Source organism: Leuciscus leuciscus, assembly GCF_965113295.1.
Source record: "Leuciscus leuciscus genome assembly, chromosome: 16".
Lineage (NCBI taxonomy): Eukaryota > Metazoa > Chordata > Actinopteri > Cypriniformes > Leuciscidae > Leuciscus > Leuciscus leuciscus.
Genome location: NC_138740.1, coordinates 14,419,459 through 14,431,130, shown reverse-complemented (window position 1 = coordinate 14,431,130; position 11,672 = coordinate 14,419,459). Strand labels below are relative to the sequence as shown.

Sequence of the window (11,672 nt, the reverse complement as noted above, 5' to 3'; positions counted from 1 at the left end):
TATAATTTTTTTCCACAATAAATTATATATTAATCATTCACCTCTATATTAATCGTTACAATGGGGTCGGTGAACAAGGAATACCCACGCGGTTCACTATAACCCCGGAGTAAAATGTGACTCAACAATATTCAGTCAGCTTCTCCACACTGCATGGGTTGAAATAAATCAATTGAGCTCATTTCTACTTTTCAGAAGGTTTTATTTTGACTATATTCCTTTGACTTAGATCGCAAAGATCAGCTCACGTCTTTTCTCCTCTCCTCGTTACGCAGGCGCGTGATGACGGAGCGCTCTGATTGGTCAATCACCAATCAACTAAATAACTTAAAACTTCGACTTTTTTTTCTTAAATCACTTTTATACTTCACTTTTCAACCTTTATTAGGGAAATAAGATGTTAATAAATTGTGAATAAATTAAACTTAATTCCCTTTTATTTAACCAGGGTTAAAGGCAGGGTCAGGATTTTTCTAAAAAAAAATTTTTTCCAAAATTTGTTTAAACTGTCTTTATATACCAATACATAATTAAAATGTAAGTACTATGAAAAAGAGAGTATAACAATCGAGTGTCTGTAGTCCTCTCAGTGCTGCAATAAACACAGCTACTTATTCCATTCACTCCCACCCCCTCCCTTCTGGGCTCCTTCCAAAGCCACGCCCCCAAAACACATGAACGCGCGATGCCGAACGCTCAGCTGGAGGACGCGTTTGCCAGCGCCGAGCAGTGCATGTAGTGACATCATGTCGGAATCACATGTAATAAAATACCTAACTTTATCATTATGAATATAAACAACTAACATGGCTGTTAGTACTCACTATCAAGCTAGCATATCGATACTGGTAAAGTTTAAAATATATTGAGTTTGTTTCGGTAACGAGCTAGTAACATAAGGCAAAGCTAAAAACAGGTTGCATTGATACACGTTTTCCCATTACCATCAGTTACACTGTGATGAAGGTGAATTTCGTGTAAGATTCATAACATGTACGGTGTTTTGCATGTAAGAGCTTCCACGATGAAAGCACTGTTGGCTCTGATGAGGACTAACGTTACACTCCGGAGACAAGTAGCCTACCATTCTACCTTACTAGTTTTTTTGCCTTGTTTTCCTTCGCTGACTGTATATGTACTGGGAATTTTGACTGCTCTTCCTAGCTTCCGTGCCTCTCTCCGTGCCGCTTCCCCTCCTCGAGTCAAACGGGTGCGCGCATGTGGGCAGCTCCTGTAGCGGAAGGGGTGGTAGCCATGATCATGTCTATGGCCATGATAGCGAGGGAGAGTGACAGTCGCCCAGCCAATCATTTCATTCGTTCCGAATGGACATAGCTGTGTTTATTGCAGCTTTGAGAGGACTACAGACACTCGATTTTTATACTCTCTTTTTCAGAGAACTTACATTTTAATTATGTATTGGTATATAAAGACAGTTTCAACAAATTTGGGAAAAAGTTTTTTAGAAAAATCGTGCCTACCCTGCCTTTAATCATTGTTGAGCAGAGATACAGGATGCCAATTGTCAATTAAAAGTCAATCACCTTATTTTCTTCTGCTCTTTTAAGTTTGGCTAAGTTACTAGCAAATTTTCCGAAATATTTACCGATTTCAAACTTCAACAGCTCCCACTGGCAACAATATGAATCTAACGGTAATGCTCTTTTCCAATATTGCTCAATCAATAATGTAATATTCTTTTTAAAGGGTAACTAAACCCTAAACCAACTTTTTTTTAGTTAATGATCTGTAAGAATGGGGCTTTATTAGTGCTGTTCATTGATTCAAGTAATTTTTTTGACATTTGTGTTTAAAGTGTTTTAATTTGACAAAATATGGTGTAAAAACGTCTTGAGTGCTGCCCTCTTCAGGTTGAACAGTGGCTACTGTAGTTGAATTTTCCTATTGGAAGTTGTGGTACCCTCTGACGTCAGAGGGTACCAGTTAACCACACCCCTGCCTACAGAGAGATACATCTCAGATGCACGGCCCCTCTCCACTGGGCTCTGCCTACTTTTCCAGCATTTTTCAAATATTGCCAGTGGGTGGAGTCAGGCTCTGACCTGGGGTTTAGTTACCCTTTAACATCTTTATAAAGGAGAAGAGAATTGTTCAGTTTCCAATAAGAAAGAGTTGATCTGAAATCAAGGGATGCTGAGAGACTAACCTTAAGAGAGACAGCACTGTGGTCTGTAAGAGGCGTGGCGTGAATGCTGACTGATTTACAACTGTTTGCTAGGTTTTGGGAAATAAGCCAATAATCTATTCGAGACTGCTTGGTCCTTGCTGCTCCAGGTATAGAGTCTCAGCTGTGGATATGTTTCTCTCCATATGTCAACAACATTAAATCACATCATAAATGCATCCATAATTGGACTTGGATAGCAGCTCTGGAAGGAAACCTATCTAAATCACTATTTAACCATATTATAATCCCTACCCAAAATAATACCAGCATTGGGGAATTTATCTATCCAGTACTGTATATTATCGCTATCATATCAATTAAGGTGGTATTTTCCTTAGAAGGATTATACCCATACACATTTAAAAGAACTGCGGTCTAGCCAAGTAAAACCACTAACAAAAGAAATGACCCTTGGGGTCACTGTCAAGGTGTAGTATTTCACCAGCAAACTTATTTTTCGAAATGGCGACACCGATCGCTCTGTACCGTGAGACATCCAGATATCATTGCCCCACTGGGACCTCCAAAATGTAGCATCATCCTGCGTGGAATGGGTTTCTTGAAAAACACAAAAATCAAATCCGTGGTTTTTAACAAACAAAAAAGGGCTTTGCGTTTCACATTGTTTCACAAAGACGTTGATACAATTAGAATGCATAATGCATAGAATGCAAGCCCCTGCCCTCTTTTGTCTCAAAATGTATTGTGCCCCTCTCTGATAATTGTAAAAAAATTATAATGAACTCTTTAGACAATTAGAAAAAATAACTCTAGAAAATAACTTTTTGCACTATATTACATGTTCATTATATGTACATTTCTTTTTCTGTATATCTGAATAAATCGAAAAATCTAAACGTTTTTATATCAACCATTTAAAACAAATAACTTAATTAATATTAACGTGATCTTAAAGTATTTGTTATCCCTGTGGCTCCATCTGGTGGACAACATTAGTATTCATCGCTGAATCGAATTGACATAAATGTCTGATACTTTTTTTTAACGATTACATTTTTTTTAATGATTATTTTATTAGGCTACTGATAATATAGCCTCATCAAACTCAAGTTCACTGATTCATTTCATGGTACCTTATTTCATGCTTTAACAGTTGAATTTTAAACTTCCATTTTGTAGCTAAACAGTAATGATACATTATTATATCACTTGTTAATGGTTATTTATATTTAATAATTACATTCAGTCCTGCATGAACAGATTCGGTTTGCTTGCAGATTCGATGTGCGCTCACGCGCTCTGCTCACGCGGGCGACTTCTTCGGGTGCGCGTGCCTGCATATGACGGATTCGAATTTTAGTTGCTATGGTGACGCGTCCTATGAATTCTTTCTGACTCGCAAATACTTTGTTCGCTGTCTGCTGGTTGAGAAGCGAATTCAGAGACTTTTGCCGAATCTTTCTGTGCTGATCTTGCGATTTTGAAGCTGTTTGGAGGATTTCAGAGAGGAGACTTGTATTCTTGAAGGAGATCGGATATATCATCTAACGTTACATCGTTTTATAAGTTTTTTAAAGTTCACATTATTTCTGAGGACTCGTTAACGTTAATTGTATTGTTCTTTTCTTATTTTAGAGGGAGTTTGGAGTTTGTTTATTTATTTATTTGTTGCGGGGAGGGGTATTTCTGAGGAGCATAGTATTGTATTGTATTGTATTGCATTTTGTATTGTATTTGTATTGTTTTGATTACAGTTTGAAGGAGGATGCAAGGCCCGACCCGGACACACACCGAGATTATTCCTGGACATTTAACACCTCTGTTTTGTGAGTTTGTTTCTGTGTCCAGATTATTCAGCACCGAAATTGAGATGCCGATGAGAAAGAGGAGGAGGATGGATAGTTCTGTGAAGCTTCGTTGGAGCGGCATCATCTCAGACCAGAATAACGTTACTGCACCGATAGATGAGAGAAGAGCTGAGGGTAAGTCAAATGACCATTGGAGAATATCACTGGAGTGTCATTAATGACCAGATATGACCACACCATATTATATCAAAACACAACTGAAGTTTGATCAAGCCAATAATCAGATTTTTTTATTTATTCCAAAACATGTCATGAATATTTAAACAAGGATTGTTGAAAAAATAAAACATTTTAACAGAAGAATAGCCATAATATGAGTATCCAATGTTTCATAATTATAATTATTTGTTTGAAACATGCTTTTGTTTGATATTCTCTGCTTTAGATCAAAACTGTCTTCAAACCCCTCCATCTCCAGTCCACCACAGTCCTGCACTTTTCCGGAATTGGTTTGAGGTATTGGCCCTAATAAGCTACAAATGAATTTGAATATATTAATACTTGATAGATTTTGACACCTTTTTATGCAGTTGTTTTACATATTCTTTGTTTATTCTGATATGGGAAGAAATCAAGGTCAAATCTCTGGGAAAGTGATAGTCGGGAGAGTCAGAGGAAGAAGAGTAGTTCTGTAGATCTGCTCACTCTTCACTGGAGTTCTGTAGATCTGCTCACTCTTCACTGGAGTTCTGTAGATCTGCTCACTCTTCACTGGAGTTCTGGAGATCTGCTCTCTCTTCACTGGAGTTTTGGAGAGCATCTCTCTCTTCACTGGAGTGTCTCAGGTCAGGGTCAGAAAGTGGAGGATCAGACCACTGCAGCCATTAGTGAGAGACACGCTGAGGGTAAATCCAATGACCAGTTGAGAATGTGTAAATGCTAGCAACACCATAGCAACCACCAAGAACACCCTAGCAACTGCCTAGCAACCACCCAGAACACCCTAGCAACCACCCAGAATACCCTAGCAGCCACCCAGGACACTTTAGCAACCCACTAGAAACACTCTAGCAACTTTTTAACTTTAAACTACTTCAAACTTTAAACTACTTTAAACTAATTTAAACTTTAAACTGATTTAAACTTCAAACTACTTTAAACTTCTTCAAACTTTCTGGTCCAAATTTTCTCAAGCAAACTAAAAGTTTGTCTTGACGAACTTTTTAATCTAGTTTGCTATTATCACTGTTAAATCACAATCTACATTGTTAAAAGCGCTATATAAATGACTTGACTAATTTTTTTTTGATTGCTTTTAAACATGCTTTTGTTTGAAATTCCTTGCTTTTAGATCAAAACTGTCTACAGTCCAGTGCCCGTGCTGCAGAGGATCATGGTCTTCAGGAAGCTCTATCCGGTGGTCTTGAAGATCAGCAGGTTCAAACCCCTCCAGCTCCAGTCCATCACAGTCCAGTCAGTCCAGCACCAGGTCACAACAACAGAGTGGACGAGACAACTGAGGGTGAGTTTACGGCCATGACCTCAAGCATTAAACTCACTGCTTTCCATGCAACTAAAATGAATCATCTTTTTGCAGACAACATTTTGAGCCGGTATGAAATGGGAAGAATGCTCGGTAAGGGATCATTCGGCTCTGTTTATGAAGGGAAACGCTTGGAGGATGGTCTTGAGGTATCGTCATTTTCTTACAATATTTAGCCAACAAATTATGTTGTCTCACTATATCCATTTCAAGTTTTTTTGTGTGTATTTTTCCACTACTTACTGCATTTGACATGTTAGAAATGTAACATCTTTTTTTTTCGGTTGATCAGGTGGCAGTGAAAATTGCCAGAAAGCCGCAGAACATGAAATACATCTACATTGTAAGTAGCCTACACTCACTATGTTGTTTTCAAATTAAAATATGTAAACATAATGACAACCCCTTCATATAACAATGATCTTTCTTCCAGCCTGGTCATCCCGGACAATTGCCATTAGAGGTCGGCCTATTAATCCTTGCTAATAGGGGCCCCAAAGTTTCAGGGATCATTGAGCTGCTGGACTGGCAGGACCAGCCTGACCAATATATCATGGTCTTGGAGCGTCCCTCACCCTGTGAAGATCTGCGGCATTTTTGGAAACGTCACAAAGGCATCCTAGATGAGGACACAGCGCGGTTTATCATGGCGCAGGCAACGATGGCTGCTCATATGTCCTGTCGCCGTGGAGTGTTTCACCGTGATGTTAAGCTGGAGAACCTGCTGATCAACACAGAAACCCTTGAGGTCAAACTGATTGACTTCGGGTGCGGAGATCTCCTGCAGGAAGCTGGCTATGAAAGATTCAGTGGTATGAATTATGAATCAAACCTGTAGTTTGGGACTTAAGTTCTAGTGACTAGTTCAATTGGTATCATATAAACCATATCTCACATTTGAGGCAGCATTTTTTTTTATTAAAAACACCAGGTGTTTTGACCACATGTTATGGTATTTCATGCTATGGTACTTACCCATCAGACAAATCTTTTTTTCTGCAGGCACTCGACGCTACTGCCCACCTGAGTACTACACAGAGGACAAGTACCACGGGAGACCAGCTACTGTGTGGTCTCTGGGAGTGCTCTTGTTCCTGTTGGTGTGTGGACGCTATCCAGAACCAAGAGACAGGCAAATGATTGATGAAGACACCTGGTCTGATCCTGGCTTGTCAAACGGTAAGATGGCATTCATCACAACAAAGAAGACCAACTGTAATTTAAATCATACAAAACAAAGAAATTACGAAAAAGTAACACCTGAGCCAAGTGCCTGTATAAAAGATAGATACTGTATTGGATAATACAAGCATTTTTTTTCTGATTTTTTTTTCTGACCGTACTTTATGGGATAGTCGAATCTTACAGCTTAAAACAAAGACAGTATGTTTGTAAAGTTTAAGGTAATAATCTGACTCACTTCTTTGGTTCTGCACAGAATGCTGCCTCCTGATTCGATCCCTCCTGAAGATAAGCCCAAGACAACGGATTTATTTGAGGAAAATCCTTCGACATGAATGGTTTAAGGTAATGAGCCTAAGATCAGCTACAAATGATTTTGAAGATTATATTCACTTTTCATTTGAAAGATTTAAAAAAATGTTTTCTTCTAATTGTAATCCATGACTGTAACCTTTTTTGTTTGTTTGTTTCAGGTCACAGAATAAGACATAAAGAGGAATGTCAGAGCTGCATGTCATGTCGGAATTCCTCCCAGAAGTTCCTGTGAAAGAATTGTTGGCTTGTCTGTTTGCTATTCAGCACCCAAGGACGACTTCCTGGAAAACAGCCAGGAAAACCAGGACAACATATCACAGCCTCCGATAACACCAGACACATTATCCCTCTCTCCAGCATCTCCACTTCTGTGCTTCTCAGAGAAAATGGAAGAACTGGTGTATGCTGGAACCAAACTATCCCACTCTTTTGCTGCGAGCCCTCAGATATCAACCAAAAAACATCAGGCCTCGCAAACACCCAAACCCAGCGGGCCCAGCTCGCCCTCGCCCTCCTCCTGTGAGAGCTATTCGGCCTCTGCCACAACGCCAGGGCCCACACACTCCCCCATCTGCTCGAGGTGAACCAAAAGCAACTGATACCAACTCTCAGTGATATGTGTCGGCCTTCAATAGCCGTACAGCAAACCCAACTAATCTGGTGCCTATTACACATCAAACCCCTGGTCATTGCAACTATCTACCGCCCCCCCCCCCCCAAAACAAACCCTGCATTCCTCTCTGATCTATCCGAATTTCTATCCCAACTCTGTGCCATATCACCATCCATTCTTTTGTTAGGTGACTTCAACATCCACATTGACTCCACAGACTCCCACACTTTGCCTAAGCTTGTCCTTCTTGGGCTATCTATGTAACCCTGTCTATATACCTTGTTTTTATTTTATTTATTTATTTTATTTTATTTTTTATGTAAACCAATTAACTGTAAAGCGTCTTTGAGTGTCTAGAAAAGCGCTATAAAAATAAATGTATTATTATTATTATTATTAAACTAAGATTGCTGTGAGGACAAAAAGTAAGACTGTTAAATAGCACTTTTAAACATCCGCTCACTTAAAAATAAATCACTTCTAGTCAACGACTTAACCACAAACAACCTGGATTTGTAAGCTGCTCTTTTTAAAGATATCTATCAATGTAAGCAAATATCATTTGGGAATTACCCATCTTTCGAATATCTGTGTATTTAGTGTTAAAAGGCGCTCCACGCATTTTACTTATCATTATTTACAGGCCTCCAAAATACTCTCCAGCCTTCGCTGAGGACTTTACTGAACTGTTATCAACAATTACCTCAGAGTTTGACTGTTTTGCTATTGCTGGAGATTTTAACATCCACATAGAAATCAAAACTGTTTTAAAAACGTTTGATCTGACTCAGCATGTACATGGACCCACACACAATCGTGGACCATGTAAATCTAGATTTACTTATCAGTAAGGGTCTAAACATTTCATCGATTGTTATTAAGGATGTAGCTCTGTCTGATCATTTCTGGATTTCCTTTGATATATTGATCTCTCCTGCCATTGAAGAGATGCTTAAATGAGAACACTAGTGTACTATTTATGAAGGCTATATCTTTAACACCAAGCATATCTGATGGTTGGTACAGATTACTAATCTGGTGGGCTCAGATAATCCACTGTATATGAAAATCCACAGAAGAACACTGACCGTCATGGGGAAATCTCAGAGTCAAAATAAGATACACCGTTGTTTTGCCAGATGAGAAGTTTATTTACTATTTTAATTCATTTTACTCTTAATTCATTTTATAACGGTATCACTTATCTCTTTTAATTCCTTTTATAACTGTTGTAATTTCCCCTGCTTTTATTTTGTGTCTATGCAAAGCGCTATGAATTGCTATAGTGTGATTAATTCCTTTCTATGCAAAGCTTTTGAATAACTGTTTGAATGTTCCTTACTTTTATTTTGTGATTATTTTTATTCCTCTCTAAAGCACTTTGAATTGCCATAGTGTATGAAATGTTCTATGTATAAATAAACTTGCCTTGCCTTGCTATTCTACAAACTTTGTATTCTTGTATAATTAACTATTATCGTTCAATAAATAATATTTTATATAAACCATATTGGCGTACCTGATTTTGAGAAATGGTATGTGTGTTAGACCGCTTAACATTGTGATTGCTATCAGGATATGAGGAGACTTTCAACCAGCATAATACAATGTTTTTGTTAATCACCTATTGCACCTCAGCATTTTCCAAACACTTATTTTTATTTCTTTTTAATGCCAAGGTATCAAAAGTACAAGTAGCCTACATAGCAAAAATGTAGAAGTTACATTAAATGATACTAAAATCCATAATTTATACATGGGCCTATTATATATACATAGAAGAACTGAACAGAAAACTTTAATGAAATAAATTAAAAAGTTGAAACAAGGTTATTGTCTTAAGAGCTTTAAGATTCTTGGATGATGAAATATTTTGGATGTACTGTTGGACCTCTCTCCTAAAAACAATGAGTAAAGGATTTTGAAGAGAGAATTTACAGCGGTGAATGTGAAATTTAGTAAGGAGCAATAATAGATTAATAATCAAATATTCCTTAATTTGAGCTTTTTGTATATTAAAGAAGCAAAACATTACATCCTTAAAAAACAAAAGAAAAATCCGGAAGCACATTGCAGTTGATAAAATGAGAAAATTCGTCCCAAAATAGTTGTTTGAGAAGACAATCCCAGAAGATACGAGGAGCAGTTTCATCAGGGGCGCCACAGAAAGAACAACTTGTGTCTATATCTGACTTAAACCTTTTCAAAAAAGGGTAAGATTTGTGTAATAATCTGAATGAAATTTCTCTAACCTTGTTAGTTATTATGTATTTCAAAGGCAGAGTCCATACTTTTTTCCCAATCAATATGGTCAACCAATTTCATCCAATATGACGACATATATGGAATTGTTACAAGCTCCTTTTGAAAGAGAGATCTAATTCTATAATAATACATGATGAAGGATGTGACAAAAAGCACAGTTTTCCTACTGGGAGTTCAAATGGGTCTAAAGAAATAGGTAAAGTGTTAGATGATCTAACGGACTCTCTTAGAAGCATAACAACTCCTTTAGGAACAGCGTCCATTACAATGGGAAATTCCTTGGGAGTTACTGGGAAATTGAATTTACGTAAAAATTCTTCATAATTTAAAGTAACACCTTCTGAATTTAATAACTGAGAAACAGTCAAAATTTGTTTCTCAAACCAATTACTAAAAAACAACAAAGACATTCTTATATACAATTTCCCAGTTGTTCCAAATAAAGTACCGGTGAGGGGAAAAGTTGTGCTCAAAAATGAAAGACCAGGCAAGTAATGCTTGCTTATGGAACTTAGATAAGTTGTAAGGGATTCTAGCAATATCATAATTACAGATCAATAGGACAGGGAGACCACCTAATTTGGAAAAGAAAGTAATTAGGGATAAAATCCCAAATTGAATTTGGATTACACAAAAACGGTCTAATCCAATTCATTTTGAAAGTGTTGTTCAGAGATGAGAAATCAAGAAAATTTGAACATAATGTACTTCTTAACATAATGTATTTTGTTTTGCCAAATGCAACCATGCATTACATCTTCTTTGGGCTTTTATTATAACAGGGTCAAAGTTCAATGTACTATTATCTACTATCTTGATTTTTAGTGATCACGATGCCTAAATATGTAACTTTAGATCTAAATGGAATATTATAGAAAGAGGGTGCAGTGCAATCTTTAATAGACATTAAGTCACATTTATTTATGTTTAAATTAAGTCCTGAAGCTTTAGAGAACAGTTTTATATAATCAATTAGGCTACTATAGGGATTTGGGAAGCATCTCTTAAAAATAAGGTATAGTGTCATCTGCTAATTGGCTAATATTATAATTTCTCGATCTGCGGATACCCTGAATACCGCTTTCAAAGATAAATGTGGAGAGTTGCACACAAAGTAGAAATAAATAGGGAGAAATGGGACACCCTTTGTCTGACTCCTCTAGATAAACTAAACCTTGGGGAAGTGCCATTCTTTAATTTAATCCAACAGCTTCTATTATTGTAAAGGGTTTTAATTACTTATCTCCAATCTCCAAAACCAAATCTATGCAATGACTTCATAATAAATTGGTGCTCTAAAGAATTAAACACCTCATAGAAAATAAATAAATAAATGAAGCTGTACTCCTGTATCAATTCTGAATAATCTTATATTATTAACAATATGTCTTTTTTTGTGTCTCATGATCTATTACAGAACTCATTGCCGATTTTAGTCTTTTAGCAAATATTAGAGCTATGTAACAGGTGTCTACAGAATTTGGTAATTAATTATTAAATTAATTGCTGTAGGTACAAATAGATTTAGCAGAAGATGTAAAGTTCGTAAAGGAAGTAGCGGGTTGTGGTGAGAAACAACCGACAGACAAGAGTTAGATTTGAACTGGAATGTAATTTGATATAAAGTGAAATTAATAAACAAAATAAAAGAAAGTTAATTACAATATCATACAAACAATACACAATAATGATCAACCATGAACATTTTTCCTCGAGTGCACTCTAGCTCTGAGTGGAATATAAAAGACCTTGATAATCAATGAAAAAGACAGATGAAGCAGCACATTTCGAACTTTA

General features: G+C 37.0%; 1 protein-coding gene across 1 annotated transcript; it reads left to right on the top strand.

Moving 5' to 3' along the window:
• The first annotated feature begins 3,927 nt into the window (after nt 1-3,927).
• LOC309477920 (serine/threonine-protein kinase pim-2-like) lies at nt 3,928-7,684 on the top strand. Its single transcript, XM_082141434.1, has 8 exons — nt 3,928-4,131; nt 4,403-4,473; nt 5,309-5,649; nt 5,793-5,843; nt 5,934-6,312; nt 6,503-6,679; nt 6,939-7,027; nt 7,156-7,684. The coding sequence occupies exons 3-8, from the start codon at nt 5,494-5,496 to the stop codon at nt 7,165-7,167; spliced, it is 864 nt and encodes a 287-aa protein (XP_081997560.1). The 5' UTR covers nt 3,928-4,131; nt 4,403-4,473; nt 5,309-5,493; the 3' UTR covers nt 7,168-7,684.
• The last annotated feature ends 3,988 nt before the right edge of the window (nt 7,685-11,672 follow it).